Source organism: Amphibalanus amphitrite, unplaced genomic scaffold (assembly GCF_019059575.1).
Source record: "Amphibalanus amphitrite isolate SeventyFive unplaced genomic scaffold, NRLGWU_Aamphi_draft 000826F_arrow, whole genome shotgun sequence".
Lineage (NCBI taxonomy): Eukaryota > Metazoa > Arthropoda > Thecostraca > Balanomorpha > Balanidae > Amphibalanus > Amphibalanus amphitrite.
Window position 1 is genome coordinate 254,854 of NW_024882320.1, and position 14,494 is coordinate 269,347.

Consider the following 14,494-nt stretch of genomic DNA (forward strand, 5'->3'; position numbering starts at 1 on the left):
ACTGTGAGAAGTTACTCGATATGAGAAACACGCGCCGCGTCGGCATTCGTCACGAAAATTACCGCGTTTGTGACGAACAGCCAACCGAAAGACGGCGGTACCTTGTGGACAACAGTCAGCAGTCCACCGTATGCAGCTGATAGATATAAGCTATGCAGCCGACTCGGCGGCATTCAGCGGCGCGTTCAGAGACACTGCAGCTGGCCAGCTGGTTCTCCAATAACAGCCACCACCGGCACTTGATATCAGCACATACACATACTGACCAGCTCTTCTCGCACCAACTCTAGGCGCTCAATACCGCGGCACAAGCGATATGTCCGCCCACACTCGTCATTGATCAGGTGGTCCAAAACACTACCTGCCCTGGTGACACTGAGTCAGGTCGGCGCCGCCGTGCCGCCACCAGGCCGTGACCGCCGGCTGCCGGCGGGTGAGCATCAGCAGGCACACAGTGGATCCGGCCAATGAGTCGACTTCGCAGCAGCGCGGCCGTGTCGAGCAGCAGGGCCAGCACTGCGTCGGTGCAGCTCTGGCGCGATGCCACCAGTCGGACGGCGGCGGCGACGCTCCGATCCAGCTGCCGGAACACGGAAGCGGCGTCACGAACATACAGAGAGATAGCAGTGGGTCGGCATTCCGCTAAGATCATACAAGGTAGTAGTAGATGGAAGCAGGTAGTACGGAAAGCAGGCGACAAAATGGAAATTAACTTATTACTTTTCCATGACAAGGAAGCTCTGTCTATAAGTCAAAGACAATCTTGAAACGGATCACGTCGAAAGCAACAGCTGACACCAGGTGTCTATATCGGACTGAAGGAAAACAGCTCCGGGTACCGAGTCGACGGACAGGGGGCAGAATATCAGCATCAGTGTATGTAAAACTTCGTTGTCGGTACCGTTTTAAATGTTCTCCAAGTGTTGGTATAATTGTATTACAACCAATGAAAACGTACCGTATCAGCGGAGAGCAGCCAGGTAGAGGTTGGCCGGTGTTGCCACTCTCAGTCGTCTGAGTGACTGCGGCCGCACACCGACAACCTGCGCTTCCGCACACCGACAGGCTGATGGCGCGTTGGCAAGCTTTGTCGCCTTCTGTAACAAAGAAAAACTCAGCTCAACATAGGGAAACACTTAAGATAACTAAATTGAGTCGGGAGCCCTCGAAATCTGTCTTTTGGCACCAGCCAACCTGGTTATCCCCTGGCTACTGAGAACAGAATAGATGACAGCTGTACAATGACACAAATGATACTAGGTGAAATGACGAAAACTATTAAAGGAAGTTTATGCAGTTTATATATAAACGACACTCTAAAAGGTCTCATAAAGGACATACGCTTTGAAAGTTTGCGATTAGTACACTCGCGTCTGAAATGGGACGGTCAATTTGAATTTGCACCTGTATCCGAGCGAGCACGTTTTCTTCAGCATCAGAAGAGTACGGCGTAGTGCTGCCAGTGGCCGCCGCGAGTGCCAGCCAGCAAACTCTGTAGCCGCAGCTCCACGTGTCCGTCTGCTGCGGAGTCTCGGGCACCACCAGGCGCCAGCTGGTCCACTTGAGATGGGGCTGCGTCGCCTCCATGAGGAGCTGCACTGCCTCTGTGTAGGCTCCGGATGGCCAACAGCCCATGGAGTCGAAGAACAGCACCACTTGACGGCGCCAATCCACTACGAAGAGGACCCGGTGATTGCCAATATTCAGTGGCAACAACCACGTGTTCGCTGTGGCGAACTGCCTCATCGATTCTGTGGTGCAGCGTCGACAGGGTGTCCTGAGAGCACCATACCAGTACACCGACAGTGCCAGCACCTGCGGAGATGATATGGACTCGCAGAACAGATCGATGTCCTCCGCGGTCAGCCAGGGTCTGCGCTTCGGTGGTTGTCCTGTTCGCAGCGGCCGTCCTTTGGGACGCCCTGAGGTGGCGGCTGACGGCGCCCGTCCTTTGGGACGCCCTGCGGTGGCGGCTGACGGCGCTCGTCCGCTGGCTCGCTCAGGGACCGTGGCTGACGGTCCACGCTCTGCTGCGGTGGCGGCTGACGGTGCTCGCTCAGGGACCGTGGCTGACGGTCCACGCTCTGCTGCGGTGGCGGCTGACGGTGCTCGCTCAGGGACCGTGACTGACGGTCCACGCTCTGCTGCGGTGGCGGCTGACGGTGCTCGCTCAGGGACCGTGGCTGACGGTCCACGCTCTGCTGCGGTGGCGGCTGACGGTGCTCGCTCAGGGACCGTGACTGACGGTCCACGCTCTGCTGCGGTGGCGGCTGACGGTGCTCGCTCAGGGACCGATTTGGTCGCCGGGGCTGGGGCCGTCTTGGGGGCCGGTTTCGTCGCTTGGGCAGGGGCCGTCTCGGGGGCCAAGTCCAGCGGTGGCTTAGTACGAGCATACCACGTGGGCTTGTCACTCGTGCGGCGCTTGGCCCAGCATTCCTCCTGGGTTTCAGGATGAAACAGCCCTTCTGCTGCCTTCCTTTTCCGGCCCCTGAGGACAGGCCGGCTCGGGATCAAAGCCGCCTTCATGCGGGCAGCCGTGTCCTTCAGCAGGACTCGCACAAAGTCGCCTGGCTGCAGTCGAGTGCGTCCCTGCAGCATCTGTTTTTTGACGACCTTGAAGTGTGACTCGACTGCCGCGTTGGTCACCACGGCAGCCGAGATCACTTGACTCCAAAGTGGAGTGAGCGGCATGACAGCCCCCAGCAAGTACTCTACCAGGCCAGGGCAGAAGTACTTGTTGGGGACATCGCTGGCTTCCCCGTCCGTCTGCAGGCTGCACTTGACTCCGTTAGTGATGTCCTCGAAGTGACGCCCGAACGCGGTCCGCGCGCGGTAGGTCCTCCGGGCTGGCGCGTCTTCGGCTGCCTCCAGCGGCGCCTCGGTTTCTTGGCGGTCGTCTGTTCCATAGTCTACGCGCGTGACTTCCGGCAGCTCCACGGCGCACTTGCTCCTCGACAGGGCCAGGACACAGAGTCGCTTGTACGTTGTGTCTAGAGTTTGCAGCGAGGTGGCCTGCTGCATGCTGGCGAAGAGCCACATGAAGCCAGGTCTTGCCTCTGCAGCCACTCCTTTGCTCTTCAGGGTGTGCGCGAAACTGTGCAACAGGTGGGCACCGCAGAGACTTACGAGAGTCTTGGGCTGCTTCGTAGGGTCTGTGAGGCTTTGCCAGCAGGCCTCGAGGTACGCTTCGGTTGTGGTCTTGACGATCGCCTCCGACACAGCGTGTATAAGCGCCCAACTGAAGTCCGTGACCACCCTTGGAGGCGTGAGAGGGACCCTGGTCACGAGTTTGTATCCATGGGCCACCTGTGCCAGGAAATGCGAGATAGTGGGCACATTGTGGCTTTCCGCCAGCAGGTGGGCTAGCGGAAAACTCCTGTCGGTGTCAGGGCTCTCGGCGATGAGCGCGTACAAATATGGCCGTTTCTCGCCGACTTGGCGGGTGACAGAGCCCGTGGCATCGAGGTGGAGCGTCCTCGGAGCCAGATGGTATCGCCGGAAGAAGTGCTCCCTGTAGAGGTGTACCACGACCGGTGCCCTCCCGATGAGATGGATGCCACCCTTCACGACTTTACTAGTCAGATCCTCGGCTCGTGATATAGCCATCGTCGCCGCCAGGTCTTCAGTCCAGTTCGTCGAGTGGCGCTCGGCCACCCGACGCTCGTGTGCCGCTTGGCGCAGGATGTGGCGAGGTGGCGCCTCGGTGATATTTCCGTCCGCGAGCTCGCAGTCCGGTGCCTGCATCAGCATATCTTGCGACACACGGTACGCTCCGCGATCTTCCACGCGCTCAGCAGTCTCCCGTCGCCGCTCTCCGCTGAGGTACCGGTGGGCGTGCTGCAGCTGATGCGCCGTGCTCGGCGTGCCGTACGTCGTGCAGCGCACAGTCAGCGGTTCCCCTACCGACGGCGTATGTTGAATTGAGAAAGAGTACGAACTGCACGAGGGGAAGCGACATGTGGCGAAGCAGGTGAAAAACGCAGCACCCCTCTTACGCGACCACAGCTTCTTGATTCGCCGTCGACGGACGGCCAGTACGCATTTCGGCCCGGGAGTGCTTCGGCAGAACGCCGTCGCCAGCGTTGAGGGTCAATCTTTCTTCAGATTACGTCCGACAAATACCTGTTTGACCTCCTTTTCATCGAGCTGAAACGTGAAAGTCGACGGCCCCGCCTCTCGCTGGTCCGGCACTGCCGTCGCAGGACACCCGGGGTCCGCCTCTCGCTGGTCCGGCACTGCCGTCGCAGGACACCCGGGGTCCGCCTCTCGCTGGTCCGGCACTGGCGTCGCAGGACACCCGGGGTCCGCCTCTCGCTGGTCTGGCACTGCCGTCGCAGGACACCCGGGGTCCGCCTCTCGCTGGTCTGGCACTGCCGTCGCAGGACACCCGGGGTCCGCCTCTCGCTGGTTCGGCACTGGCGTCGCAGGACACCCGGGGTCCGCCTCTCGCTGGTCCGGCACTGGCGTCGCGGGACACCCGGGGTCCGCCTCTGTCGTCGCCTGATGGTGACATGTCGTATCGGTATGGGGCCGAGGTCCGGTAGGAACAGGATGCGGAAGTGCACTGATGAGCTCCAGCACATGCCTAGGAGAAGGAAAATGATTCGGTTTTAGGCCATGGTCAAAGGAGAGCAACAGAGGTCGGACAACATCTCCACCCTTTCAAACCACGTCACGTTTTCTGACGATTAAACGGCGGACATATATGGGGGTTCTGGCTCTAGAAGTGGTTTGTGGCGCGCCAGCCTATAATGTCCCACCGACTGTTTACTATGCAAAACTGTGGGTATTCTATCTCTACCGCATTTTTTCCGATAAAAAGCAAAAAAAAAACAAACAAAAACAGTTCATGGTCGGCGGCCCGCGAGGCTCGGCGTGGCTCGCCAGCCTCGCTTCCAACTTGTCCGGTTTATAGAACCGGGATGGGGTTAAAATGCGTCGATATCTTCATAATTGTATTCTTATTTTTTGCAATAGGTGAGCACCAGGAGTTAGGACACTGATTACTTTCGCATTACTGATGGTTGTGGACTTCGTGTGTGTTTTATGCTCTTGTGTCAACATCATCAAAGCTTGTTCTGACCTTTGCCAGTGTTTATCATATCTTAATTCATTAGAAGTTAAACATATCGCATTATAATCGAGAACAACAAGCCATATAATCAGAATGAAGATGGAGAAACCATACAATATAGAACAATGTTGCAACAAAATTAGCACAAGGAGCCAAGGACATATTTAAAGCTTTGCATGATGGCATAGGGTACATGGCCACTTGGTAACATGTGCCATTTCTTATTTGTGCCAGTCAGTTGTGGGGAACGAAAGCGCAAAAAATCCAATACTAATATTCGCCAAGTACATGCGCGGACCTGGTCGGTACTGCAGCTGATTAATGGCGGCGGGAGACGCACTGTCGCTGCTGCTTGGGCCTGCGGATGGCCAAGAGTAGGCATTTCCCGCCCTTGTGGAGGCGTTCCCCTGTACGCGTACCTGCGGCTCGGGAGCCGGTCTGCTTTTGGAGCACCCCTGGTCTGGTAGCGCTGTTCAGTCGCTAGCCTAATACTGAAACACTAGCATTCTCTCCTCTAACAACATTAACACCTCTTACTCTTTTCCTTGCGCTAGCCTACAAGGCAGCGTCATCTGCCCTCAGTGTGTCCCCCGACAGTCATAATCCGTGTTGTCATTCTGATGTTTTTCTTCTTCTCCCTTTTACTTGCACGTGTTTTTAAATAAACGTCATGACCTGGGTTTATACATTGCATATTATCGGTGCTTTACCCACGGTATGTGCAATCGAGTCAGAATACACACCTTCCTAAAATGTCCTCTGGCAAAATCTCGGCGCAGTGCGTCGGCTTTCCGGGACAAAGCCGCTCGCTGTTTGGCGTTCTTCGGCTTCCCATCGCGTCTCTCCAGGACACGCACCCAGAACGACTTCAGCCTTGGTGACAGTCCTTGTCTTGTTGCCTCCCAAATGCCCTGGGAAAAGATTGTGTTTCATTCATTTACAAAGTGAATTATATAATTACACAGGGATCGAGAGAGAGAGAGAGAGAGAGAGAGAGAGAGAGAGAGAGAGAGAGAGAGAGAGAGAGAGAGAGAGAGAGAGAGAGAGAGAGAGAGAGAGAGAGAGAGAGAGAGAGAGAGAGAGAGAGAGAGAGAGAGAGAGAGAGAGAGAGAGAGAGAGAGAGAGAGAGAGAGAGAGGAGAGAGAGAGAGAGAGAGAGAGAGAGAGGAGAGAGAGAGAGAGAGAGAGAGAGAGAGAGAGAGGAGAGAGAGAGAGAGAGAGAGAGAGAGAGAGAGAGAGAGAGAGAGAGAGAGAGAGAGAGAGGAGAGAGAGAGAGAGAGAGAGAGAGAGAGAGAGAGAGAGAGAGAGAGAGAGAGAGAGAGAGAGAGAGAGAGAGAGAGAGAGAGAGAGAGAGAGAGAGAGGCAGTGGACAGGGAGAAGAGACAGGGAGAAGAAATGAAGGACAGACGGACATGATCTGTTGCTTTATCAATCACACAAGTATATGCAAAATGGGTGGCTTAACTTTGACAGCTTGAGCACTTTTGTGTTTCTGTTTGTTTGGCACTTATGACCATGTTATGACGACATACAGCATTGTAAGGTGAGGTTATAATGAGGGCGGCGGCAACGGCCGGAAAACAGTTTATTCATTCCTTTAGGCCCGAGAGCTTTGTGTAAAAACATCATGTTTAACACAATTAGCTGTTCCTTGCAAACATTGTTTTACGATAGGCTGCAGGGTTTACAGGTCCGTTTACGAAGCAGTAATGCAAATTCACCAATATAAATAAATACAGAAGACACCATAACAACGTAAGACAGTCGGTACATACCTGGTAGCTTATGCGGCGCCGCTGTTCCGGCGTCAGCGCTGGAAGGCCCGTCCGGTCAGTCGGCACACGCAGCTCGGTCTCCGAACCGTCCCCGCCGGCTGACACACCGCACACCCGTCCCGACACCGTGCCAGTGCCGTCAGCGCAAGGCGGCGGCTCGACAGTCGCGGTAGCTCCGGCGCAGGCCTGCACCGGAGCTACCACGTCAGCGTTCACTGATCGCGGCACAGACTTGCGGTCACAGGCTGATTCGACGTCCGGGGTGCGTCTCTTCGGCGTCACCGGCGATCTCGGAGGGCCAGATATCTCCTTCGCGCGGCCTCGCTGGCTGACGAGATTGCTCGGCGCTGCGGCAGACCGGGTGCAATTCACTTCCGCAGCCCGTTGTGGCGGTGATGAGCGGCTCGTCTTCAACTCACCAGCCTTCGTCACGTCATTCTCCACAACCCAGATGAGTCTGCCGGTCCCGGAGACGGCGCCGCAGTCACCATCCTCAATCACCTCGATTAGCTCCGTGAAGGCGACGCCGCCGCCTGCAGACGCCTCCTCATCAGACACCTGGGACGAGCAGTCCGTCTCCGTGTAGATGTCGATCAGCGGCGAGCCGACGCCGTCCGAGTGTGCCGCCCACAGCTCAGACAGCACGCAGTCGGGGATGTCCGCCGGTACGGCGGTGCCGCCGTTTGAGGACGAGGACGCCACGGCCAGCGGCGGCGGCGGCGGCGGCGGCGCCTCTTCACCGGCAGACCACGACATCGCCCCGACAATGTGTAATTCCCGACAGGAGGTGCATCGGTGGCCAACGAGGTAGGTCGACTAAGTACGACCACGCAGCCGGACTCCGGAGAGGCGCCCGATCACCCGGGAAGCAGCATGCCGTCTATCAGCCGCACCTGAGAAAGAGAAAGCCGTCAGTTTTCAGAGCTACACATATCGGGATACTCCAAGCTACTCGTATATGTCACCAGACAGTCCACTGTCACCGGAGGGGACGTATGACTACTGAGGTGTCAGCAGGGGTCACATCACAGGTCATGTCACCAGACCGTCCACCATCACCGGAGGGGACGTATGACTACTGAGGTGTCATCAGGGGTCACAGGTCAGGTCACCAGACAGACCACTGTCACCGGAGGGGACGTGTGACTACTGAGATGTCAGCAGGGGTCACAGGCCAGATCACCAGACCGTCCACCGTCACCGGAGACTACTGAGGTGTCAGCAGGGTCACAGGTCAGGTCACCAGAAAGACCACTGTCACCGGAGGGGACGTATGACTACTGAGATGTCAGCAGGGGTCACAGGTCAGGTCACCAGACAGACCACTGTCACCGGAGGGGACGTATGACTACTGAGGTGTCAGCAGGGGTCACAGGTCAGATCACCAGACCGTTCACCGTCACCGGAGACTACTGAGGTGTCAGCAGGGTCACAGGTCAGGTCACCAGACAGTCCACTGTCACCGGAGGGGACGTATGACTACTGAGGTGTCAGCAGGGGTCACAGGTCAGGTCACCAGACAGACCACTGTCACCGGAGGGGACGTATGACTACTGAGGTGTCAGCAGGGGTCACAGGTCAGGTCACCAGACCGTCCACCGTCACCGGAGACTACTGAGGTGTCAGCAGGGGTCACAGGTCAGGTCACCAGACCGTTCACCGTCACCGGAGACTACTGAGGTGTCAGCAGGGTCACAGGTCAGGTCACCAGACAGTCCACTGTCACCGGAGGGGACGTATGACTACTGAGGTGTCAGCAGGGGTCACAGGTCAGGTCACCAGACAGACCACTGTCACCGGAGGGGACGTATGACTACTGAGGTGTCAGCAGGGGTCACAGGTCAGGTCACCAGACCGTCCACCGTCACCGGAGACTACTGAGGTGTCAGCAGGGGTCACAGGTCAGGTCACCAGACCGTTCACCGTCACCGGAGACTACTGAGGTGTCAGCAGGGGTTACAGGTCAGGTCACCAGACAGACCACTGTCACCGGAGGGGACGTATGACTACTGAGGTGTCAGCAGGGTCACAGGTCAGGTCACCAGACAGTCCACTGTCACCGGAGGGGACGTATGACTACTGAGGTGTCAGCAGGGTCACAGGTCAGGTCACCAGACAGACCACTGTCACCGGAGGGGACGTATGACTACTGAGGTGTCAGCAGGGTCACAGGTCAGGTCACCAGACAGACCACTGTTACCGGAGGGGACGTATGACTACTGAGGTGTCAGCAGGGGTCACAGGTCAGGTCACCAGACCGTCAACCGTCACCGGAGGGGACGTATGACCACTGAGATGTCATCAGGGGTCACAGGTCAGGTCACCAGACAGACCACTGTCACCGGAGGGGACATGTGACTACTGAGATGTCAGCAGGGGTCACAGGTCAGGTCACCAGACAGACCACCGTCACCGGAGGGGACGTGTGACTACTGCGAGGTCATCATGGGTCACAGGTCAGATTACCATACCGTCCACCGTCACCGGAGACTACTGAGGTGTCAGCAGGGTCACAGGTCAGGTCACCAGACAGACCACTGTCACCAGAGGGGACGTATGACTACTGAGGTGTCAGCAGGGGTCACAGGTCAGGTCACCAGACAGACCACTGTCACCGGAGGGGACGTATGACTACTGAGGTGTCAGGAGGGGTCACAGGTCAGGTCACCAAACAGACCACTGTCACCGGAGGGGACGTATGACTACTGAGGTGTCAGCAGGGGTCACAGGTCATGTCACCAGACCGTCCACCATCACCGCAGGGGGCGTATGACTACTGAGGTGTCATCAGGGGTCACAGGTCAGGTCACCAGACAGACCACTGTCACCGGAGGGGACGTGTGACTACTGAAATGTCAGCAGGGGTCACAGGTCAGGTCACCAGACAGACCACCGTTACCGGAGGGGACGTATGACTACTGAGGTGTCAGCAGGGCTCACAGGTCAGGTCACCAGACAGTCCACCTTCATGAGAGGGGACGTCTGACCTCTGCTGTCCTCTCAGCAATCACCTGTCCCCTCTGGAGATGATGGTTCACCTGTCTGGTGAAATCACCAGACCCTCCACCATCTCGAGAAGAGGCACGCTGACAGGTCACGAAATCTCACCGATGTAAGGTGGCCTCACTAGACTTCAGAGGTGTTGTGGGATGCACACTGAGATGGTGTGGGGCCTCTCAGCACCTTTTGTCTCAGACTTGGGAGAGGCTTTGTATGTAGACTAATTATCCTTGTGGTGACATGACCATTAAAAGTCAGTGACATTAGTGGTCTGTTCCTTAGCCAGCTGTAAGCTGATGTGGTAACCTTGAACCCAGCTGTCCAGTATGTGCTGTGTGTCATAGGTGCTCACATAGAAGTGTCTGGGGTGCAGTGCATAGCTTTGTAGTGCCTGTAAGTCCTGTGTCTCACATGGCTGTGCTCCACACCAGCATTGGCAAGTGGCAATTGTTGTTTTCTGCTCTCAACACATCCTCAGCCTTGTCATAAAAAGAGAGGTAGGTACCTAGAACATAATTTATCTTCCTTCAAAATACATAATGACATTTTAAACACACAGATACTCAAGCTAGGGCAATGCTATCAGAAATACCAGAAGTTATAAGAGGTTATACAGTGATACCCTTTGCACAGAAGTCATTTGTACGGCACCGCAAAGTGTGTAGATCGTCCTTGCTGTTGTCACGAGTCAACGTAACATTCTGAACCACAATCTATTATCTGTCGGAGAGGCCAACGTCACCTAACGTTTTCATTGTACCGTAAAATGGGGTGTTAAGGGACAGTGGGGTGTTAAGGGACAGTTGCATGGGAAAAACTTTGAGTCATATTAACTTCCTAATTTGAGAAGGTTCAATAAAAACTTCAGTGTGGTAGTTGACACTGTTTTGCTCTTGACCATAGGACAAAATGGTATGGTTTTTCATGCAAGTGATTTGGTTCAAAAATGGATTTGAAAATCATGCTACATTTTCACAAAATTGAAACATCTCCAAAACTCTGTGTGTACCACATAAACTGGTGGGTGTACAGGGAAAATGAATGCATAGGTGTATTGTCACATGTATTGCACATGTTTCCTGAAAAGCTTGTGCAAATCCACCCATTCATTCATCATGCTCTTCCTCTTTTCCGGATACATGCATATTTTGAGGTGGATGTGGGGTGCTAAGGGACAGGGAAGAAAAAATAGAAAATAATATCTAAATATAATTTCATTAAGTTTTCTTTCAGTAGGCATGGAAAACACCAAATTCCACATAAAATGCTGGCAAGTTCATGCTTTTATCTCTAACACATCTTAAGTTATGTAACAAAACATCTCAACACTCTCTTTTACAATGATGGGTCAATGGAGACTGATGTAGGTAAATGTGATGTCATCATAAAAAGGCTAAAACAAAGAGGGCAACATAATGACAAGTGACTAGCTTCAACATGGGTTTTAATTGATGACAGAAGATTACTTTTTGGTTCTGTTTACTGTATAATTAGCACATTTTCCACAAATGTAAACTGCATTACACGTAATTGGCTAAAAAGGTCATTAGTGGTGAATGAACCTGACTTGTTTTGTGACAGAATATGCAAAACATTTCAATAAATAAATTGTGTGCCCTTCCACACCCCAATTGTGGGCATTTGATGACCATTTCTTGGAATAATATAGGTGTCCCTTAACACCCCACATTGGGGTGCTAAGGGACAGTGATGAAAAATAATAAAAAATAATATGCAGGTATAAATCTTAAAAACTTTAATGTGGCAGGCATGTAAAGCACCAAATTCCACATAAAACGCTGACAATTTGATGCTTCTATCTCCAACCCTTCTTGAGTTATATAACAAAACACCTCGAAACTGTCCCTTAACACCCCATTTTACGGTAGTTAATTCAATCTGATTAGTGTCACGCCATCTCATAAAACACTTACTCTTCACATTTGGTTGGGTTAGGTTAGGTTTTTTAGGTTATTTCCGCCACATGTGAGTATCATTTTTGGATTCCGGATGTCAAATAATGTAAGGAAGTGCAAATTTTATCTTCGAACAGCAGACCGTACTAATTCTCCACATTTACCGACTTGTTAACCTCTGGAAGTCTTCCTGCTGATGTTGTCACTGCTCCAGATCTGCAGTCTTTCAAACGAGGCCTAACAGATGCCATTCCGGACAAACTTGTTGAATATGTTTAGATGTACCTAAGTAAATTGTTATATTGTTGTGATAATCTCCTGTGAAAAAATGATGTTTCAAACCATGTACTCCTCAATGGTGGCACAACATTCCAGTTCAATGTATGGCAAGACTGCAATGGTGTACTGTACAGCATATGCATAACTGGCGCGCCTTGTGATGCAGGGTACCTCCCATCCTCAACCATCCTGTGAGCCAATTTGAATTCTGTACTGACTGTTGTAGTGGATGGAACCCGACAAGGTTGAGGTGAGTTGACAAGGTGAGACAGACTATGAGCAGTGTCTCAAGTAAATACTTGCCATTTCTACCGACTACCTTATAGCAGACTCACTATTGCAACTCTGCCATGCGAATCCAACTTGCATCTAGCTGTGGAATACTTGGCGCAACTCTCTGTCATTCACCGTTTCCTTACTTCTCGATCTGATGGAAGGAGGATCAAGGCCCTATATACCAGGTAGGGTCGTCCGGCGATTCTACCTTTTCGTGACGTCAGCTCGTGACGTCATTTGGAGTCAAGTCTCGAAGCCCCGTTCAATCCCCATGTAAATGAGCGATTTTCGAAGCACTATAGAATGAAGTCTGCACAAGATATATCAAACCTAAGTATCTTGTCTGAAAGAGCAGACAATTTTCTGCAAGTTATCTATTACGTGTTTTTCGCTAAATCTTTTGCTTTTTTCACAAAAGCGTAAAATGTCCCCCCATGTCTCCGCAGCCTCTCTGCCGCCGGCCGCCGCGCGGTCGCGGTAGTGTAGTGGTTAGCGTGCCCGCGCAGTATTCCAAAGGTCCCGAGTTCGAATCTATGCGGTGCGGAACTTTAATTGCAATTCCAAGCTGAATATACGCACATCCATAATAAATTATTATTCGTATAGCTAAACTGTCACCAAGCTATCCATATAAATTGACTTCACCCAAAATATCGGCAAGATTCTATTAAAATATAAATTCAAATATGGCGGCTTGGACTGCCGCGTGCGTTAGGCTCCGCCCATAGCTCCGCCCACATGCGTGACGTCATTCGTGTTAGTGGACACGCGCGGAGATAGGGGACGACATGGGCCTGAGGAGGATATGAAACAGGAGAGTCTAACAGGTGAGCATCAGCACATCATCAGACATGTGCTTACCAGAGGGGTGTTCACGGGCACCGCACACTGCTGCGTGCGGTGTGTGCGGAGCGTCCAGCAGGCGTGGGGGTAGGGAATGGGTAGGCGGCTCTGACGTCACGGCTGCGTGCGGTGGACGGTTCGCTGTGGCCAGTCCCGACCGGCCACAGCGATCGCTGTGTGCGGTGACGGAAGGCTGACGTAGGGACGCAGTGGGCGGAGCTTGGAGGCTGTGTGCGGTCCGACCGCACACAGGGCCCGTGAACAGCCCTCTGATTATTTGAGCAAATAGACCTTCGATTATTCGATTAAAACCAGCACAATATCACACCACGATATTCACACAGAAATATTGTTTGCGCCAATTTGGTCTGCCATGCGTCATAAAGCCAATCAATTGATTCTTATTTTTGATCTTTGATTTCTCAGTTTTTTAGGCTTGCCGCGCTTAGATTTTATCACCATCGTGATCAGGAGATTTTAATCTATCGCTGGGATAAATTTCAATAGATTCCTAGGGGTCCGCACATAAATTTTATTTTGTAAAAGGCAACCACGCATAATTTGGTAATGTCATATCTCAGCTCGTAGGGCGTGCCGCGCCTAGATATTAACACCATTGTGATCAGAAGATGAAAATATATAGTAGAAATGAGTTTCAAAAAATTCCTAGGGGTCCGCATACAATGTATTTTTGATAATGGGCAACGGTGCGTGACCTTTGACCTCTTATGACTCCGTTCGTAGGTCGTGCCGCGCTTATTTATAATCAACATCGTAATCAGAAGATTTTATTGTATCAGTGGACCAATTTGCAAGAGATTCCTAGGGGTCCGCTGATAGTTTTTATCATTTTTTCCACGCGAATACGAATTTGACGCCAAATATACGCACATTCGGTTAGGAGTGGGTAGGGCTCCACTATCGTCAGTCCGTACTCGTAGTTATTTTTGCATATTTTGCTGAATTTGCCTGCCACCTATACTGTCTTTCGGGGAAATCAGTAGGCGACGCGGAAGCCTCGGTACCTCAATTATCGTTCCGGACTAATGCCATTTGCCACTTGGCGTGCATCCTGCACGCCAAGCCCGCCAAGCGGCCAGGGTTGTGCTCGACTCAGAAAAATTTGCCGACTCGACTCATCATTCAACTTCAGAAAGCACTGACTCAACTCTGACTCAAACAAGGAGCTGATTTTTTCCCTTGACTCGACTCATGACTCAAGCGGCTTAATGAAAATATGAGTTGACTCAAACTTGACTCAATTTTTTTTTTTGTTGAGTCAAGTGTGTTGACTCAAAATTGACTCAGATAAAAAAGTTGTTGAGCGGGGGG

At 52.8% G+C, this 14,494-nt stretch overlaps 1 protein-coding gene across 9 annotated transcripts; it reads right to left on the reverse strand.

The window, feature by feature from the left end:
• Nucleotides 1–345: 345 nt before the first annotated feature.
• Nucleotides 346–13,162, reverse strand: LOC122366716 (translation initiation factor IF-2-like). 9 transcript variants are annotated; one of them, XM_043339247.1, is made up of 5 exons: nucleotides 13,145–13,162; nucleotides 6,849–7,741; nucleotides 5,818–5,985; nucleotides 959–1,097; nucleotides 346–580 (listed from the first exon to the last, which is right to left on the reverse strand). In XM_043339247.1, exons 2-4 carry the CDS (start codon nucleotides 7,602–7,604, stop codon nucleotides 963–965), a joined length of 1,059 nt encoding a protein of 352 aa, XP_043195182.1. In that variant the 5' UTR covers nucleotides 7,605–7,741; nucleotides 13,145–13,162; the 3' UTR covers nucleotides 346–580; nucleotides 959–962. The 9 variants fall into 9 exon arrangements, with proteins under 9 accessions (XP_043195182.1, XP_043195179.1, XP_043195178.1 ...); XM_043339244.1 differs by lacking the exon at nucleotides 13,145–13,162 and adding an exon at nucleotides 12,379–12,485; XM_043339243.1 differs by lacking the exon at nucleotides 13,145–13,162 and adding an exon at nucleotides 12,107–12,155.
• Between the last annotated feature and the right edge of the window lie 1,332 nt (nucleotides 13,163–14,494).